General features: G+C 41.0%; 1 protein-coding gene across 1 annotated transcript in view; it reads right to left on the reverse strand.

Moving 5' to 3' along the window:
* The window catches only part of XPO4 (exportin 4), a 129,998-nt gene that overhangs the window by 17,656 nt on the left and 90,576 nt on the right, over positions 1-21,766 (reverse strand). The window contains 10 exon segments of the mRNA XM_007059121.4: positions 1,382-1,499; positions 2,305-2,435; positions 3,451-3,569; positions 5,205-5,232; positions 5,234-5,386; positions 6,695-6,988; positions 7,866-8,040; positions 11,535-11,704; positions 18,851-19,010; positions 21,301-21,478. Coding sequence (XP_007059183.2) covers positions 1,382-1,499; positions 2,305-2,435; positions 3,451-3,569; positions 5,205-5,232; positions 5,234-5,386; positions 6,695-6,988; positions 7,866-8,040; positions 11,535-11,704; positions 18,851-19,010; positions 21,301-21,478 — 1,526 coding nt within the window.

Here is a 21,766-nt window from a genome sequence, read left to right on the forward strand (position 1 = left end):
AAAATGACTGAGGGGGGACCCAAATAACAGTTTTCAAATATATACGGGCTGTTATAAAAGGGGACAGTGATCAATTATTCTTCGTGTCTCCTGATGGTAGGACAGGTAGCAATGGGCTTACTCTGCAGCAAGGGAGTTTTAGGTTAGATATTAGGAAAACCTAACTATAAGAATAGTTAAACATGAGACAAGATTCAAAGGGAGGGTTTTGGAATCCCCATCACTGGAGGTTTTTAAGAACAGGTTAGACAAACACATGCCAGGAATGGCCTAGGTATATTTGGTCCTGGCTCAGCACACAAAGCTGGACTAGATGACCTCACAAGGTCCCTTCTAGACCTACATTTTTATGATTCTATAAACAAGGGGAAGAATGAATGAAAGGTTTTGCTCTTCCAGAATAAAATGGGGAACTCATTCATCAGGTCTGTGAAAGATGTTGTGACTCTGGAGAATCTTAAGGCTCAATGAAAACTAAGTAGGTGAGGGAATGACTGAATGGGGTGGAAGTCAGAGAATTTAAGGTAGAAATTTAGGGAAGGGATTGAAAAACCAAGTACGTCCATTTGGAAGATAACAGCTTTATCAACCTTTATTTAAAGCTCATTGTTCACTTTCTCAGCCGGACTGATGTCAATGAGCCTGCTATGACAAAATTAAGATCCCAAGCAAGACTCAGTCTGTGCTGGAAGAGTAATGTAAGAAATTTTTCATTGAACATTTAACCCGGGATTAAGCACTAAGATTTTCCTACCAGCCAGCTCATGGCCAGAGGCAACTGGCTGCTCCCAATTTACACTAAGACCCAGCTGAACAAGATGGAGCCCGTAGTTCAGAACAGTAGACACTGAACATGACACCGGATTGAGAACCTATGTAATTTTCTTTAAATAGAAGACCAACCAGAGCAGCATCCTCTTCTTTTCTTGTTTTAGTAATCATCTATTCCATTTCTCCTACCTATTCCTGTTGCCTCTTGTCCACTCCATCCTTCAGCTTACAAGCAATCTTGCCCATTCTGTTTTAGTTCTTTGCATCATCTACTCAGACTTCATAGTGATTCTTACTAAAATCTTTTAAGTTTCATTTTGAAGCCCATGCACATAACACAAAAACATGAGCTACTGACTGAAAAGTTCCAGGTCTGCCACAGATTTGGCATGACTTTGGGCAAGTTGTTTCTCCTCTCTGTGCCTCTATTTCCCCTTACGCCCTTTGTCGGTCTTAATAGACTAAGCTCTTTAGGGCAAGGACCGTCTCTTATTTTGTGTTCGTACAGTGCTTAGCCTCACAGGGCCTTGATCTCAGCTGGGGCCTCTAAACACTATTGTAATACAAATAAATAAAATATGGCAGCGAAATTTGCAAAAAGACATTTTACCTTAAGAAAGTGCCTTGTTGCTAGAAATAGCGATGAGTCTGTTTCTTGTGCTTTTGCACATTGTTCTGCTAATGGTGTTAAAGCTTCCAGACACAATTGGCAAACCTCAGAACTCATCCTGATAATCCAAGTGTCAAAGAAAAAGCATCAAAGAATAAAAGTCAGATTTTCTTTTTAAGTTGTGGTAAATTTCTAAACAGCATCATTAGAAAATGTTTTAATGAGTATATGTCCCAGGGCTGACTTACTTTATTTTTACTGAAGTGCTTTAACAAAAAGATAGGAATCTATTGTATCTTTGTTGCCCTCTTTTATTGGCTATGCGCTGTAAAATAACTTAGTCATCTGTGACCTAACATTTTCAGAAACAGTCCCTTATGGCCAACGTTCTCATCTGTTTTTGACACGTGCTGTAGGTGAGTGAAAATGGTACTCTCTGTTCTAAACGGAGAGCCCCCTGGCAATTTGACAGGAAATACTCTGAAGCCAGCCCAGTAGAACAACAGTAGTATTTTGCATTACTAGCTGAGAAACTAATTCAGGAATAGCTTTGAGATACCACCTGAAGGCTTATAAAGTCAGATTCTCTGTGAGATGAAATAGTAGGGAGGAGGCAACAGAGGTTGCCAGCAAGAACATACACATATTAAACCACTTAAAAGCTACATTAAAGAAATGTTATGGGTCTAATTAAATTCAGATAAGGCTAGAAACTCAGATGACTTTCCAATAAATAATAATAATAATAATAATAAAACAGAATGCAAGGGAAAAACAGAGAGAAAACTAGCTATAACACTACTATTATATAAGCAGAGATAAAAAGAAGGAAAAAATGGAAAAAAGTGAAGAAAGTTCAAATTTCTTCACACAAAAAACGAAAGACATTTTTTACTTGGACACCCATTCATTGTAAAGGATACGATGACATCCCTAACTCCAATGAGTACATTAGGCTCTTAAAAAGGTCTTCTGGAAGCTGAGGAATTTTCTCAGGAAATATCTCACAGATGAAGGTGATTAATTTGTAGTACTGATTACACAGAGATGGAAACTGTCAAAAGAAATATATTGGGAATTTTAGACTCAAACTGTTTTAATACTGTTTTATTACTGCTCCTAAATTTCTGTGGAACAAAGACAGGGCTCAGACTGATGCACTCTGCTGAAAAGAAAGGTAATTATTAGCAGATACAAACTTCAATGTTATGGTCCTCAGCATATTGCCATTCCATTCATTTGATTTTTATGGTCGTATACAAGAGCTATGCATATGACATGAAAGCCTTATAAAGTGCCTCGCCTCCCCCCAAAAATCAGTGTTATCCTAGTAAAGAAATACAAAAGTAATGATCAATCACAAATGCAAAATATATAATATGTTTTTCAAAATGTGAATAGTTTTAAAAATTGTCAAATATGGATAAGAGCAAAGTAATAAATCAAACTTTCACAAGGCAAATTACAAAAGAAAAGCCACAGGAGAAGGGACCCACAACGGGAAAGAAAGCTGACAAAGTGGAATGAACAGCAATGCAGACACTTTTTAGATCATAATGCATTCCCCAAGAAAGTGCATGAAACTTGGAATGGAATATAGAGCAAGTTGCCTATAGAGCAAGTTTCCTTCTAACCCCCATCAGTTAGTTGTTGATTTATGCCATGCAGCATGAAGATTTATATCCTTTTTTATCCTATCTAATGTTAAAGTAGATATTCTCATTCTCCATATAAATGTTGAATCCTTTTTTGAATTCTATGATAAAATCTCAACTCAATGCAAAATAAGATGACTTGTGGCAAGACTGACTTTTTAAAAAACGACAAACTTTGTCTAGGTCTTCATGTATCTCTCTCTTCTTAGGCTCTCAGGGGCCACAGAAAAATTCTTTGCATATACAGTAAAATAAACCCTAGAAAATTCATTGTATTTAACTGCCAGGCTACAATAAACCGCTCTAACAACTTCAAAGTTTAGAAACCATTTAAAAAGTTATATATCTTTATAAGAAGTTTCCACATTTATTATGTGTGCGTGCATATATACATCGATCTTAAAATATACTTACTTTCAGTAGATCCTGTGACATTAATGGCAGAACTAGATTAACCCCATATAAGACTACATCTGCTGCTGACACAGATCTATTTGCAGCTTGTCCTGGCTCATGTCCTCTAAATACTTCATCTATAGAAAACATGTAAACCTTTACTGTTAACATATTAAATGTAAAAGGAGAGATCAGACATACTGAAGTGTCACATTTTTATGCAAGAGGCCAGATTTCTTTTTTAAAAAGGACAGCACACACACTATTTTAAAATAGGAGTTGTGAGAGTTAAGGCTGCAACTTCATCTTACGCTTAGGCCCATTGTTTCTAGGCATCACAATACAGTACTCCAAAAGATCCTATAAGAACAGGAAATATCAAATACTATGAGTATGCCTTAGCATTTAGGAGTATGTTAAAACACAGAAAACTTTGTTTATTTCAAAGTAAGGCTTCACAATTGCATTTCCTATCAACTGGAACACTAAAAAGCAAGAATATTCATTTAACTGGTGATATCAACATCCATACAAACCTTAACTCATGTCTTACCACCTGATCATAATACCAAAATGTATTCGGACTCCTTAGTTTCATGACAAATTCCCTTTCAAATTCTTCCACATAACCAATCTTAATGCAGACATTCAATTCCTCATAACCCTGACTCAAAAACCCAGCCTGTATTCTGATCTTAGAATTAAGAATACTGACTACAGATCTAGGTCTAACGGTTAAAATCTTTGTCTATTATTTACAGATTAAGAATAGGGGGCCAGAATTCCATGTATTTGAGACTGTAAATAATTATGTGTGTGCACTTCAGTCGGTTATATCTTGGGAGGCACTAAGAGCTAGTGATGGGCATTAATACCTGGATAGATAGATACGATTTCCTTTCGTTCAGTCCTTCTATGCACAGAACTTTCTAGGACTTGGTAAAGCTCGAACATTGGGTTTACATTTTTTAGCTTATCTAAAAAACTGTTCAATATAGTTATATTACACCTGACATACCAGGTTTTCAACTGATTCAATTTTAAATAGCAGAGATCACAAAGAAAAAAAAAAAAGACTGGGATATACAAGAGAAAACTTAACTAAACAACAACACAGTAAAAAGAAAAGGAGTACTTGTGGCACCTTAGAGACTAACCAGTTTATTTGACCATAAGCTTTCGTGAGCTACAGCTCACTTCATCGGATGCATACTGTGAAAAGTGTAGAAGATCTTTCTATACACACAAAGCATGAACACAGTGCCTGTTCTGCAAACTGTTGAGCATCTACACATCCTCCTGAAGTGCCACTGGAGTGATAAAGCTTACAGAATCAAGCCCTTCTATCACACACTGAAATGTATCTGTTTTAAACTATATCCTAATTTTGACTTCATTGACCTTGTTTTTGATAACTACCATTGCTTTATTTCCAGATTAGTAGCTTGTTCTAGTTCAGATTTCAAGTTGTTCAGTATACAATAGCAATGCAACAAGAACAATGGCCTATGAATTATATGCATGCTTCCCTCAGCTTCCAGAGTCGGAATATTAAATATTATCTCAGAATGTGGAAACTAGACTCTCTATTCTCACATTACTTGGATAATTAATTCTCTCTCCACAATATTTTTGCTAATTAAAAAAAAAAATCAATGTAAGATAATTCCTCAAAAGAAAATTATCTTATTTTGCAGCCCATAATTTTTGCTCAAAACCACCTAGAGTAGTTCACCAATACTTGAAGCTTTTCATCTCCAATTCCTTCATACCTGTATCACTGAAATCTATAAATTCTTTTTGACAGAAGGTTAGTAAGAAGCTCCATAATAAGAAGAAGATCCTGGTATTGGTCTCTTCTGCTTGTAACATCTATTCGCTGCCGACCTAAATTATTCTTGGAATATACTTGAAGTAGAGTCAGGCAGGCTTCATACAAATTCATGGCTTTGGACTGCAACAAAGAAACAAAAGAGGAAGTTAAATGTGTTATATACTATATATACTAGCATATTTAATATTGACTTTTTAGAGCTGCTTTCGGTGCTGCTTGGCTGACAATACACCAGTGATTTTAATTTCATTTTTATTATGTTACTATTTAGTGTAATAGCTACACATAAAAGTGTTAAGGAAATAGATAGTCCTTAGATAACGTAACTATCTTGCCCATTTACTCATGCACCAGTTACTACAATACTTTAGTAATACAACCATACTTTTGGCAGGTTCCTCCAGACTTAAAAAGAAAATTGTAAATCAGGAGTCTATATATAAAATGATTTTGGACAGGTTGACATTTCTTGCCAAACTCACGAAAGAGTACAGAATTGCAGATTCAGAATCTCTAGGGTCTTGTTCACACTAGCACATTTTGTAGCTTTAATCCACCATTATGGAAAATCCAAAGGTGGTAGCTAGGATTTTGTCTGGATTAGGGAAATTTGCATAGGTAGAACTATACCAGTGCAAAGTCCTAACGTGGGTACACTGCACTGATGCAACTTACCTGGTAACTTACTGGGGTAAATCACACCAGTGGAAGCCCTGTTTAGCACCAATGCAGTGTCTCTACATTACGAGTTTGCACCAGAAGTTAAATCAGTAACAAGTTTCCCTAGACAAACCTTCACAGAAAGTTAAACATGGTAAAAACACCCTGAGCTGGTAGAGCTGGACTAATGATGAATGATAGGTATATTTGTTAGTGTATGCATAGTCTAGCTGTACTTTTGGGTTACCTTTTCAGAGACAATATATGAACTCTCTCTTATAGACAAGGAAAGATTATTTAGTACATCCAAAATTTTTCTGAATGATATAAGAGGCAGAACTGTTGGAAGCGCTCACTTTTTCCAGTCTCCAGTCAGTATGCTTGGGTTTTACTATAGCAGAAACCTGTAAATGGATTTGCTTGTTTTATCAAATCTGTTTTCCTTTAAAGAGGTCTATTTCCTTTTAACAACATATCAGTTTCAGTGAATTATGCTCTTTAATGGATTATATACAAAATAAGTTAGCAGATGTATTATTTTAAAAGATCAATTAACTTTTTGATGTCTACGTTTTAAATACGTTCACTCCTTTAACAGGCTTTCATTTAAGAGGGCTCAGCTCTACAATGTTTCTTCCTATTCAGCATCTAAAATCATTGTGGTTTACTTGATTTAGAGAATAAGATCTTATTTTGCATGTGCATGCATGCGGACACACACACACACACACACACACACACACTCACACTCTTTTTGGTTGCGTTTACCTCTCCGAGATAGCATATTTGTTTATGTGCAACTTCAACAAAAACTTCTATTATGAGGTTAACAGTCTCTGGTGTGTTTTTGTACACCTCCATTAATCCAATGCAATTGGTAAGGAAGTCCATCAGAAAGTTAAAGAGGATTGCTACATTATCTATTTGGGTAGCCTCAGCAATGCCACAAAGTGCTTCTAGTGTGGCAGTGATTTCTTGTTTCACCTCCTCCTCTTGACAGATCTGCTGAAAGTTTTCTTGGTTTATCACATTCAAAAATCGCTGTTGAAGTGGCTGAAGAACCTACAGAATCAAAAATTAAACAGCCATTTCTGATAAATGTATTCTTCCAGTTTAATACATGCAGTACTTACAGTTTTCTATCAATTCATTAAAAATTCAAGTCTTTATGGCACACAAGTCTTCCCTCTCTCCCCACCTCCAGAGCACTGGGATAATTCACCACTGTTACTCTAGTTTTACACTGGTGCAATTCCATTGATTTCAATGGAATTAAAACTGGCAAAAAACTGGGGTAACACAGTGATTAATCAGACCCATTAAGTGAATTTTAACTTAATCTTGCCACGTACTATCTCCATTAGGGGTCTGTTTTAGCATTATCTCTTGCCAACTTTTCTGCCCACTTATGCTGTTTAAATTCCTCTCTACTGTGCCTTTTTCTGTCCTCTCTGGTATTTGAATCTCCTCCAAATTTTGTATCATCTGAACGCTTCTTTTCTACTCTAGGTAATTAATAAAGCTGTTAAATAAGATCAGTCTTAATAATTATCTTTGTGGTACCACACAACATACTGCTATCTATCATTAATTTTTTTTTAAACTATTTATTTAGGACATTAACAAGTTTACAAATCCTTGCCATGTAATTATTATTCTATTGGTTCTGGTATTTACAACAGTGACCTTCTGTTGAGAGAAACATTGTTTAGTCTTCCAACCTATGTTCGATCTGCATGATACTGTTGATAGCTAAGCTGATCTAATTTTTGAGAGTTTAGTTTTTCAAGACAGTCATAGAATCACAATGAAACTCTAATATTAAAAAAGTCTCTAAAGATGTTGAGTGTGCAACAGTAATGTTGAATTCAAAAGCTAACTTTGAATTCAGTTTCATTGCTTGCTGAAATGAAGGTGACGGAAATTTAAAATGTCTTACCTCTGTCCAGTATTGCTGTTTTGTATCTGTGTCCATATGAGCAAAACCTCCTAAAACTAGAGCTTTCATTAGTGTTCTCTGCACAGAACTGGACAAAAAGTGAAGAGGTGGGCTTCGCCTTGCAAACTGCTTAGCTAAATTCCACCAATTCTCACACTGAATTACTAAATTTGCCCTAAAAAAATAAAATAAAAATAAAAGTAAAAAAATTGCTTACTCATAGAAAATCCTGTAGAAACACATACAATCTGACTGCTTCTACCAAGTACTCTTACTAGAAATTTTGTTAACATTTTTGTATTCATTTAACTTAGGATTTATACCTAGTCTCTATTCCTTTTGACATTCATCTTATTTATGCCTCATTTCTAGATGTCTGTAACATTTAATTTATATATCATTTAATTTATGAGAGAAAAAAATGGGAAAGTACTTTGTAAAGTCCCATACTACCCTTTATTTGACACCTTGCATGTATTGAGCTCAAGCAGTTTATTTTGAGTTTTGTTGTTATAACTCTGAGCCTAGAGACTCTGAAGTTTTAGAGAATTTACAGGAGATTCAGATTAAGCAAAAGAAAATCTGTTATATCACAGAGTTCTGTTTAACCAGAAGAACACAAACCAGCATCGTCTTTAGCCACTGTACCTTCTTGCAGTTTGGAAATCTGTACAGATCAAAACAATAACAAACAGGGCATCTCTTGTGTATCTCCAGAGCTCCTCAGCTGGTGTCTGGGAAACAAATTTCTGTCTCTTCTGGTCACAAGAGTAGTCCAGTCCCTTTAAGAGTCTAAACCCAACTATACTCCACCACACAGAGATTGCCCTTGCTCAAGGAGTCATTTCTAGCAGGACCAGATTAAGACAAACCAGGGCCCTTGCCACTCCCTCACACGGGGCCCCTCCTGTACTGTGGCGCGCTCTCTGATTTGGCCAGCAGTGGCAGGGGCCACCAACATAAAAGCAAAGAATAAATTTTGCTAGGCTGGTTGCCCTGCTCCTCTTTGTATAAACTGGGGCCTTCCTCATTTCTGGGTCACCCGTCCCTGCCTTCATGTGAACTGGGCCTTCTCCAGAGCAAGGGAGGGCTCTGTCTGCATCCACCTCAGAACAGGACTCACTGTTACCACCTCAGCCAACTTATGATGGGGTAGAAGCAGAGAGACCCCTCTGTATAGGTAACTATGTTCCATCTATTTTTGCCCCCTGTGTAGGGAACAAATGCCTGCCTAAGCTCAAGTTTCAAACCTATCAGTGCAGCTTCTCCCACTCCCATTCCTTTGCCTCTGTCATTTCATCTATCCCTTCATTTATTCATTCCCTTCCCCCTTGATGCATTACAGATCCCATATTCACTATATTCTCCTTTCCACTCCATCATTCATCCTCCCTTTGCTTTTATCTTCTCTCTCACCTCACACATCTGTTAAACTTGAGCTCTCATGGTCTTTGTTCAACACACAAAAAAGTGAGGGAGAAGGAGGAGTGAGAAGGAAGGGGGGAGCTGTAGGAGCTCCCAAACCCCCAACAGGCTATAAGCATCAAAACATGGGCTCTCTTCCTTCCCAGTCCACCCAGAGTGCACCAAACCCAGTGGCTGGTCCTCCCCAACTTTTTTTTTGGGGGGGGGGAGGGGGAGGGGGAGGGGGAGGAAGGGTAAATCAATGTGGAGATTCTGACCTCATCATGTGATTCCAGGAGCTAGGACCCCAACATGGCTCTGTAGTACCTATGCCTTAATCCAACGGTTCTCAACTTTCAATACCGTGATCCCATTTTACACAGAAGAAAACAAATTCTGGAACCCAGGAACACCGCCCCATGTAGTCAAAGAAATGGTGGGTGGTTGTGATCCCCTTAAAATTCTCCTCTAGGCTGAGAACACATGCTTTAATCCTGGATTCCAGACCTGACTCCCAGACAGGACTCAGTCCCCTGCCAGCCTTAACTAAAAAGCTCACACCATTATCAAGCTTCCTCTGAGGGAGTGCCACTGAGGGCTGGGAGCAGAAATGAGAGAGGCAAGGTTATGGGAACCCTGTAGAAAGCACTAAACAGTGTCAGCTGCTACCTAACACTAGGGAGTTCACAACTGACTTTGGCACTTGAATGCTTTTCCTACTTTGAGAAAGGGTGGTCTCATGGTTAAGGCAGATGAATGCTGCTGTGAAGAACTGGATTCTACTCCTTCCTTGCCAGAGTTCCTATGTAATATTGGGCAAGTCACTTCAACCAAGCCTTTTACAATCACTCACTCATTGTGTGTTCCTCATGCCTGACTTTGAAACCCTGGTGTCTGATTTGCAGAAGTGCTGAGCACTCGCAACTGTAACTGAAGGCAAGGGGAGCTCTGCTTTCAGTGTAATTATGAAGTGCTATGTAATCCTGAGTATTCTAAAAAATCAAGGCCTAAGCACCTCAAATTTAGTATACACTTTTTACCTTACTCTCTCTGTGCCTCAGGTCCCCATCTATAAAATGGGAATAATACCCCTTAATTTTAGAGAGGTATTGTAAAAATAAATTCACTAATATTTGTGAAGCACTTCAGATACTATAATGATGAGCACCACAGAAAAGCCAGTGAGGAAGTTAATAATTCTGCCTTCAGAGCAGAGTTTGAACAGTAGTAATAAGGCATAGGGCCACACATCGAACATCAAGCAGAAAACAAAATACTGAATAGTTGCTTATTAAGAGAGCACTGTCCATTTTGTGCACTGAATGAGGCAAGGATTCTGTGTGAAAAAAATCATGTAATTAAATAATGCAATATTAACATAATGCATATGCACAAAGGGGGTGGATTAAGGTTGCATGTGCAACTTCAATTCTGGCATTTTAAAACGTGTGTGCGTGACTTAGCAACAGTAATAATGTTCTTTTAACACAATACATATGTATTACACACAAAAAACTACTTCGTGTCAGTCTACAAAAGGATAAAACTTTCAAGAATTTGCTGCTTTACAGCTTCTAGCTCCAAGCAAGGCTTTGAAATGTATCACTTTCTCCAAATTCTACATGCTTTTAGATGTTTAAAATTACACCATTTTAATATTCTTTTATAACATAACTACGCTGGCATTTAATTTTTTCAACCCTAAACAGCTAATTCTGCAAAAGTAAACAGCAGTGTAGAAATCCTCATTATGGGATTGGGAGGGTGGGGGGAAAGGCAGAGTTAATTCTTCCTAAACACCTGGTAGTTGAGAGGCACGGGGAAGGAGAGCACATTTCAGTACAATATAAACTTGGGGGGCTCACATAACTGGGCTGACAAGCACCGACAGGCTGATTCTCCTCTACATTATACCAGTTTTGTTTGGTGACACTTCACTGGAGTTACAGAAGCATAAAACTGGTGTAAGAGTGGAGAATCAGGTCTGGAGTCTACGTAGTCCAGAACATGGTGGTTATGTCATAAAAGGAGAAAAACTGCAAATTATATAGTTTATGTGCAAGTATGTACATATTTTTAATAAAATACCTTGCATTTTATACTAGGGCTTGAAAAATTTTGAATGCTTTAAGTGCTCTTAGCTGTGGAAAACATTTAGAACAGCACAAATACTTTAACAGGTAATATACTTTGTATTCACTTTATTTTTGGCCCAATATAAAAGACGCAAAAGAAAAATTTGACTTGCATATGCCTGCAGTTTACCTCTCTCTCCTTTCCACTAATGTTACTAGCAACTGAACAGTGTCATTTGCAAGGTCCTGCTCAGAACTCCATACTGCCAGGTTACTGATTACTTTTTCTAAGAGGTAACCCACAATCCACTGGGAACCCTCTGTGTCTGCACCAAATGCTGTATTAAATGGTAGACTTATCTATAAGAAAAAGAAAACAATTAATTGAGTGCATTTTATAAAAAGTGAAAATAGTAACTCATTTTCAGACTTTCACAGTCCTTGCTTACTTAACGTACAAAAGTTATGTTGACAAAACGGAAAAAGTATCAGAAAAAATAGGTAGGAAACCAAACTTACCTCGCACTCTTTGACAAAAAACAGGAAACAATATCAATTTTGTTATAAAACCCTATTTTAAGTATCCTTACATCTATCCTTCAACACCACCTTTTAAAAGAAAGGTTTCCCATGTATGCAATGTTGTTATAGCTGTGTTGGTCCCATGAATTAGAGATAAGGTTGGGACTGACCACCTTCTGTTGGCGAGAAACAAGCTTTTGAGCTCACTCTTCTTACCTGAAAAAGAGCTCTGTGTAAGCTCAAAAGCTTGTCTCTCTCACCAATAGAAGTTGGTCCAATAAAAGATATTACCTCACCCACCTTGTGTCTTTTACATTTCCCATGCACAGTTCAAGGTGGCCATGAAGGAATTCCTGCAGTTCTTCAGAACTGAAGACTCTAATACTGAGGGCTGGCCTACTCTACCTCCTAGGTTGATGTAACTTATGTTGCTCAGGGGTGTGAAAAAGACACACCCCTGTATGACATAAATTACGTCAACCCAAGCGCTATCCATATCGGCGCTATGTCGGCAGGAGACGCTCTCCTGCTGACATAGCTTCTACCTCTCTCTTGCGGAGGTGGAGTAATTATACAGACGGGAGAGCACTCTTCTGTCAGCATAGCACATCTTCACCAGACATGCTACAGGAGTGCAGCTCCAATTGCTCCTTGAATTTGTTCCGTTTGCTTCTTTTTATTGAGGGGGGGAAGGAGAGCAGAGAAGAGGATTCAAGTGTGACGTTGTACCCCATAATGCTTTATAGAAATATGCTTATGAATGTAAATATGACATAACTGGAATGTGTTTTATGCTAGATATGCTATGTAACATATCTCCTCAAAGGTTATAATCTACTGGATATATTCATCCTATTTGTATGCATGTATCATTTTTGTATTCAAAGTTATGAATATTGGCTATGTACTTGTTTGATTTTAAGTAGCTCAGGGAAGCAGTTGGTCAGCTTCTTGAGAAAAGACTATTTTCAGTAAGTGCCCAATCAAGAAACACTTAAGCTAACAATGAAGTTTAAGAGACACCAATCCACAACTGAACTTTCCTGGGAATGTGGCGTCGGCCTATAAAAAATCTGAGTCATGCATGGACATGTGACTTGTCCATGTGACTCCAGAACTCCATCTTGCAGGTGGATTCTGCATAGGAGAGGAGAAGGCATTTCCACCCACAAGAGAAAGTCTATTTAAGCCCCTGGGGAAACCCCTTCATTTTGTCTTCAGCTGGCTGAAGAGGTAGCTTCTCCACCCCCAAAGGATATCTGAAAGAAACTGAACCAAAGGACAGGAACTACATGGGTGTGAGTGATTGCTAGAGCCAGACTAGAAGGAGGCTAGTCTGTAAAAGAAGCTTATTGGAACGTCTCTGACGGTGAGATTTCATCTGTAATCACTTTCTTACTGTATTAGGCTTAGACTTGTTTGTTTTATTTTATTTTTCTTGGTAGTTTGCTTTGTTCTGTCTGTTATTACTTGAAACCACTTAAATCCTATTTTTTTAATTTAATAAAATCACTTTTTTACTTATTAATTAACCCAGAGTATGTATTAATACCTGGGGGGGTATGGGGAAGAGCTGTGCGTACCTCTCTATCAGTGTTATAGAGGGCAAACAATTTAGGAGTTTACCCTGTATACGCTTTATACAGGGTAAAACTGATTTATTTGAGGTTTGGACCCGACTGGCAGCTGGGTATCTGAGTGCTGGTGACAGGAACACTTCTTAAGCTGTTCTCAGTTAAGCCTGCAGCTTCTGGGGGACATGGTTCAGACCTGGGTCTGTGTTTGTAGCAGGCTAACGTGTCTGGCACAGCCAGGCAGGACACTGAAGTCCCAAGCTGTCAGGGAAAACAGGCTCAGAGGTAGTCTCAGCACATCAGGTGGCAGTCCCAAAGGGGGTTTCTGTGATCCAACCCGTCACACCAAGTACATAAAAGATTGTTACAAGGAGAAAAATTGTTCTCCTTCACCTCTAAGGATAGGACAAGCAATGAGCTTAAATTGCAGCAAGGGCAGTTTAGGTTGGACATTAGGAAAAACTTCCTGTCAGCGTGGTTAAGCACTGAGTCTGGAATAAATTGCCCATGGAGGTTGTGGAATCGCCATGGTTGTCGATTTTTAAGAGCAGGTTAGACAAACACCTGTCAGGGATAGTCTAGAATAGATAATACTTAATTCTGCCATGAGTGCAGGGGACTGGACAATATGACCTCTTGAGGTCCCTTCCAGTCCTATAATTCTCTGATTTCATATTCCACAGCACACGTGGAGCAGGGCAAGTCCACAACCTCGCTCACCAACGGGAGCTCAAGGACCTGATTAAAATGTCTGAAGGGCTGGATACGGCCCCTGGGCCGTAGTTTGCCCACCCTTGCCATAAGGTGAAGCGGGTTCGGGTTGGGATGCCAGACTCACCCCTGATGTTGGCTGAAGAGGTCTAGGAGAGTTCGGAGACAGAGGTGCCCAGGTGGAAAATCTGAGGCGGTCTGAGAATCAAAACTGGTGTGGCCAATATGGGGCTATGAATATGACAGTGGCATGGTCTTGTTGAATCGTGCAGATGACTTGTAGTAGGAGGGCAATGGGGGGAAAGGCACAGCAGAGGTCTCCAGTCCAGGACAGGAGAAGTGCGTCACTTTGGGAGTCCTAGCTCAGGTCTCCCCTGAAGAAATAGACAGGCAACTTGCAATTCTTGCGAGCGGCGAAAAAAATCCCAGCAAGAGGTGCCCCAGATTCAGAATAGGTAGCAGAGAGCAGGGTCATGCAGCTCCCACTCATGGTTGTGGTAGAGAGCTCTGCTGAGTGCATTTGGCCATGGAATTTTGGATGCTCGGCAAGTACATAGCCTGGAGCATGATATGATGGTGGACACACTAGTTCCACAGGTGTATTGACTCTGCACAGAGGGATGGAGACCAGGCACCTCCTACTTTGTTGATGTAGGTGACAAGCTGCCATATTGTCTGAGAGGAGCTGCATAGGCTGTGATTGGATCAGAGAAAGAAATGCCTGGCAGGCTAGGCAAGCTGCTGAGAGCTCCTGAACGTTGATGTAGAGCCTGGCCTCTTGCAGTGTCCAAATACCCTGGGCTGTGTGTTGGTGGAGATGCTCCCCCCAGCCCGCAAGGGAAGCATCTGTTGTGATGGTGGCCTGTGGGGTGGGGGTGGTGAAAGGGCTACTGATTATGACATTGGAAGGGTCGGTCCACCAGGTGAGGGAGGCCAGAACTGTCCGAAGAAGCACAACCCTGGCGGTCACATGATCTCCTTGGGGTCTGTACATGGAGAGGAGCAAGATTTGTAGGCAACGCATGTGTAGATCTGAATGTGGCGTCACAAAAGTGCAGGCCGCCATATGGCTGAGGATGGAGAGGCAATGGCATACTATGATGCAAGGGGCACAGCGGAGCGTCGTCACTAGGGCTGTCAGCGTTGAAGAGGTCTGATGGAAGGAAGGCACGAGCCACAATTGGGTCAAGCTGCGTGCCAATAAAGTTGATCGTCTGAGTAGGGAAGAGCGCTGACTCCTCCTCATTGATGCAGACACTTAGAGGGGCCAGGAGAGCGCGAAGAATGGAGATGGCAGAGGTAAGCTCCTGTCGGGAGAGCACGATGAGGAGCCAGTCATCAAAGCAGGGGCATGCCGAGTAGCCAAGGCAGCGCATGTGAGCCATCATGACCACAAAGACCTTCGTGAAGACTCACGGAGCTGTCACAATGCCGAAGGGGAGGACTCAGTATTGATAGTGGTGTTGCCCCATCTAGAAACAAAGGAATATCCAGTGGCCCAGGTGGACGTCGATGTGGAAGTATGCATCATTCATATCAAGGGCTGTAAACCAGGCCTCAGGGGGGAAGAGAGGGGATAATAGAAGCCAGCATCACCATATGGAACTTGGATTCTTGGATAAAAGGTATTTAGGAGATGAAGGTCAAGAATGGGACGGCGCTCTCCGCCCTTTTGGGAATGAGGATCTATGGGGAGTAGAAGCCTCTGCTTAGTAGGGAGGTGCCACAGGCTCTATGGCACCCTTCAGGAGAAGTGCATCAACCTCTTGTTGTAGAAGGTATTGATGGGAGGGGTCCCCTGGAGGCTTTTGGGTGGGGGGGGCTCTGGAGGGGGAATGAAAAATTCTATGGTGTTTCCTTGGTGGATAATCTCCAGTACCCAATGGTCCATGGTGATCTTGCCCCAACTGTGGGTGAACAGGGCAAGGCAGCCCCCAAAGATGATGTGTGGGGCCACAGGTGGCAATGGGGAGAGTTTGCAGCTCTTGACCGACACATCAAAACTATGCCCTGAGTTGTTTTTTGGTGAGAACTGAGGAAGCGGTTGCAACAGAGGTTGAGTGACCGGTGGCACTGGCGTGGGGGTTCCTGGTGCCACTGGTAGTATGACAGGTAGGGTGCATACAGCTTCCTCCGGAGAGGAGGAAGAGGCTATAGGGACCAGCAATACTGGCTCAACCTCCACCTCGGAGCCTGATGGTCAAAGGAGCCGGGGCAGATTGGTATGAGGCCTGGGAGAGAGGGTACGGAGAGTGGTAGGTGTCCAAGAGTAGCCAGTGGGGCCAAAGAGTAGAGAGCTGGGTGTGCAGCGGGCCTCAGGGGTATCGGTGCCACATCACCAAGGCCAGGTCATAAGCAGCAGGTTAAGGTGGGCAGGCAGTAGCGAGAGTCAGACCTACGCTTAGATATCAGAGAAAAGATTGGCTCCGGTTCAGAAAAGCCCTCGGAGTCTGAAGATGCCTCTTGAAATGGGGGAGCAGACGGTGTGGCCAGATCACGGTGCAGCACAGGCATGGCCCTCTCCAGCAGGAGCAGGACTGGCTCATTCACCAGAGTGGGGATCGCACGGGTGAGTGATGGGTCAGAGAGCAGTGATGAAGGTGGGTCGGGCAGCTCCAGCTCTTCCGTGGAGAGAAGGGGCTCCAGACAGCCAGGGGTCCACGCAGTATCCCTGGTGGCAGCAGAAGATTGCGGTGGAGTCTTCACAGCTGGAGCACAAAGGTCATGCACAAAGATCATGGAAGCGATGGGGGGATGGGCAGCGAGCATGGAGGAGACAGCACAGAGCGGGGCACTGATGGTGCTGCTGGATCAGTTTTCTTCTTTGCCTTATCCTCAAGGCAGGGAAGCTTTGGCGCCGGTGCAGTGGGGTCGGCACGCGACTTCTCACCCAAGAAGCTTGGGGCGGAAAGGCTGTGCTTAGAAGCAGCCCTCTATAGGGACTTGCTTCTGTGCCTAGGAGAGTGCTTCCTACTCTCATGCCTGGGACCGTCGGGTCCAAGGCAAGAGAAGTGGTGGCATGGAACCCGCCGGTTCCAATGGTCCCAGATCCGAGTGGGCATGCAGCCTCATGGCCTCCTCCATGAGGTGCTTTCTCAGGCAAAGCTGTCATGCCTCTCGAGTCCATGGCGGAAAAGCCTTACTGATGGCACAGCGATACAGGCTTCCCCGAGGCAGTACAGACAGCATTGGTGCTCATCATTCACGGAGAACAAGCGAGGCCAGGAAACACAGTTCTTAAACTGCAGATTGTGGAGCACAGTCCCCAGGAGGGACCCTGTATGACCCCAACTGGGGAAACTATTACTAATGAACTATCACAACTACATAAAACTATGGAAAACTATCTACACTACAAAAACAACAAAGTAGTACTATATACAGGAAGAGTAAAGGCTATCTTAGTGTAAAGACGAAGATCGCAGAGGACCAGGGATTCCGACTCCAGCTACGCGGCAGTAAGAGGGAACTGAAGAGATGTTGACCAACACGGCCTATCATAACCTGTGCTGGGAGCATGAGGAAGCACACTGCGCACGTGCGGGTCAATGGACATCACTCCAAAAACCTTCCGGCTCCAGTCCTGACACGGGTGCACTTCATCAATCAGAGAAGAATCAGTCTTTCTTTACAAAAATAACTAAAAATACAAACTACTGAAGACTAAGAAGGAGCCTTCAGTATCCCAAATTTCACTAAGGATGATCCTCTGAGAATTTTAATATCCCTGATTATTTCAGCAACAGAAGCTATAAAAATGCAGTCACTCTGCCCTCCTTAGTCAGTGCAGGCCAGCGAGTCCTCTACTATTGATGTGTAGTTCAATTGTGTCGACAGGCTCCAATCAGCATCAGAGCTCCATTGTGTTTGTCCTGTTCAAACAACATATAAGACTGTCCATGCCACAAGCATTGCCAATGAAAAAACGGGTGAGGTAATATCTTTTATTGAACCAACTTCTGCTGGTGAGAGAGACCTGAAAAAGAGCTCTGTGTAGGCTCGAAAGCTTGTCTTTCTCACCAACAGAAGTTGGTCCAATAAAAGATATTACGTCACCCACCTTCTCTCTAATATCCTGGGACCAACACAGCTACAATTACACTGCATACTGAAATAGTAACAATGTGGACATGGGTATGGAACATAATGGAGTGGGGAGGGCGAAAAAATGACTAACAGGAACGTAAGATCACAAAATTTGGACTCTTCTTAGGTTCTGGGGGTCCCTCCCCATCCCTGCTTTTTTAAAAAAAATCCAACTAAGTGAATAAGAAATATTAATGAATCTCTATCAGGCCACCTGCCTAGCCATTATCATTAGGTCATTTACTGTGACTATTACAGTGGAGATTAATCTCAAGAGATTTGAAGACAGTAGTGGCTCAGATAGCTTATTTGGAGAAGATATTCCATCAAGTGACAGCATGGAGGATGTCTGCCTGCTATCTCAAAGCCTACAAAATGGCATTTAAAAATCACAAAATTATTTTTAAAGTTATGAGCGTAGCTATTTCCTCTTAGAAAAAAAAATTAAATAGAAAACACTAATTTTTCAGGCTATAACTATATACACTAAATTCTAAAACAAAACACAGCTGGAGGTTTAAAACAAACTCTAACATCCACTTTCATACAGTAGTGTTAGTGTTATATACTCTACAGTCCATTAATGCAATCAAAATTGCAGTTAAAGTCTTACCTGGTCATACAGTTTTTCATCCACTAGGAGATAGGTTTTTGCCCAACGCTTAAGAAACCATACAATATCTTTTCCCATTTGTGGACTCAGAAGGTGTGTTAGATCCGCCCTTATTGCTCGAGATTCTACTTCTGAAACTCTTAGAATAGCAGATAATAACCTGCAGATATGAAGTATAATTAAGATACTTGACTTTGGGTTTTGGTGGATTTTTACCTTTTGGGGTTTAAGCAGGGTCAATTACCCAAGCAGGGTGGCATGGCCACAATAAAGATTTCCATTCTTCATGGAATGGGGTGGAAGAAGCAAGACATCACCAAGTATTTCCTCTTTCTATGGATGGAGTGTAAGCACCCTCAGGATATTCTCTCTTTATACATGGATGGTGGGATGGGACAGAGATGCTAGAATATCCTAGTCAAGTCCAAGAGAATGCATTTGAAATTGGACTCTGAAATCTCTGCAGCAGGAAGAATTCTCTCCAGTACTCTGACATCAGGGGAAATGGGAAATATTACATTACAATTGGAACACTGCCTAAAGGACTTTAAAAGCTTTTACTGAGACATCAGTATTTCCCCTCTCCCTCGCATTATTACCTATAAACTTTGGACAGTCTCAGGAGCATGTGCAAACTAAATCAAATCAAATACTGAAAGTAAATTATCTGACTATTTTTGTTACTGTACAGTGTATATACTTGCTCCCCCTCAACCATATCCCTGATAGACCCTAGCGACTCTCTTCCTTTAGAACAGATTTTATTCCCTATTCCACTGGACTCACACAATTGGACAGTATTGCTGCTTCTTTTTTTTGCCAGCTAGAGGGAGGGATCATCAAGGAGCAACATAAAGGTACTCCTTTACCTTTCAAGGACGAAGTATAACACTTCCACATCACTTCTAGGCCTGTCAATCCAGGGACCAAATGAATGGGAATGAAAAGCCATCTCTAGCCTCTTATAGTAGATTAAGGCTGGCATGAGACAGACACACAAAACTAATTTTAACCCTGGGTGAAGTAATTTCCATATCTATTAGTGTGCCACATGATCCCCTTAATTTGAACCCTCAAACTCTGAGACTCTGCTTTGAGCCATTGTTTTCCTTTCGTCTTCCTTCTTTCTGCATTAATCCCATCAAGCGGGGTCAGTGCTGAGTCCTCTCCCTCCAAAGTGCTCTGTTCAATGCCATATCCTCTATCACAACACGTTAACATGTCTTCCTTTATGACATTCCACCACTACTTCTTGGGCCGGCCTCTGTCTTTTTCCTTCAGTCTTGATCTGTTGGTATTCTCTTATCCTCATACCTGTCAGGACTGTACTTCACATGACCAAACTATCTGAGCCTGCACTCCCTCATTTTTTTTGATTTATGGGTCTTACTTTAAGCATGTCTTTAACATACACATTCCTCGTGCGGTCTTTCTTCTGACTCCACTCACCCATCTTAACATCTGCATTTCTGTTCAACAGATCATTTGCTCATGTTTCTTCTTTGCTGCCCAACACTGAGCACCATACACATCATTCTTCTTCCCAAAAAGGATGGAAATCCCTTCTGAACCCCTTACGTTGGTCCTTAAAATAGGCCAGTAACTGAGTGTCTGAGCGACAGCATTCTTTCCCCACTGAAGGCCAACAGAGTGCTTCTGGAGCAATCCCAGGGACCAACAGTTCATGATAGAAGCAGACAGTCCCATTTAATACTTTGGAAAGTTTGGCAAACGGTCATTTTGTTTATGCATGCTGTAGAAGGCAGTATGCAATTAATCTATATAGTCTTATCTAGAGATTTTAATTCAATGATATTTCAAACATTTAGTCTCATATGTTCAAAAAAGAAACACTATTTATTTTGGTTCTTGATATTTACTGGCAAAAGATATTTGTTTCTACAAAGATGTTTCTCCATCTCTACTGCAAACTGAATTCTGCATTTCTCTCCAGGAACTTGCTCCACCTTCCCCTGATGACTACCTACTTACCTGTCCGCTTACTCTAGCTCTCTACTCTTGGGACTCTCCTGAGTCTCTCACAATTTGGATTAGAGGAGTAATCTCTTTTATTTGTCTTGCCCCATCTTCAATACTTTCCAATCCTACCTTTTCCCATGCCACTGAGTCACCTTTAGCTTAACATTTCATCTTAAGACTGTTACTTTAACCTACAATTGATTTAATTCTTCCTACCTTTTCTTTTCTACCTTTATAGCATTACCTTATTATCCCTGTACTATAACTAATCTGACAGAACATCTACTTCAATTTTAAAAGATATAAAGAGAGATCTCTTTTCCTTTCCCATATTCAACGTTCATGCATTGTTTCCCTTTTTCCAAGATGCATGAGACCATCAATATTCAAGTTTTATCTCCTATCTACCTATATAAATTTGTTTGAGATATTCTGAATGGAAGCTGCTAGAGACGGTGTTGTATTCTTACCTAATTACAGAATCAGTTCTGTTGTATCCTGGGATGGAAGAGGCCTTTTCTCCTGGAGATCCCAGGATCTGAAGTGTTGTATTGATGTCAACCTCAGTTGAATGCTTAATGGAATATTCCATTACTTCTGGAGGTATTAGTGGAGTCTCTCCCTGAGTATCATTAGCTAAGAGGTAGCCTAAAGTAGAGAGAGAGAGACAGAAAGAAAGAAAGTGACCACAAGTTTTTTGCCCTAGATTAAGTTTTTCCATTTTAGGTCTTTGCTTTTTAAGTCTATTGGCTTTACAGCAGATGTTAAATGGCATTGGAATCAATCCTGACTAACAGTGCTAAATATATATCTTAATCAATTATGTATTTCAGTACTGCGTGTACAGATGAGAGAAGAGATCCTAAAATTATAACTGGAAGCTACAGATGAAAAGTAATCCCTGAACAAACAAAATACAGAACACATGTTTGCTTC

Source organism: Chelonia mydas, chromosome 1 (genome assembly GCF_015237465.2).
Source record: "Chelonia mydas isolate rCheMyd1 chromosome 1, rCheMyd1.pri.v2, whole genome shotgun sequence".
Lineage (NCBI taxonomy): Eukaryota > Metazoa > Chordata > Testudines > Cheloniidae > Chelonia > Chelonia mydas.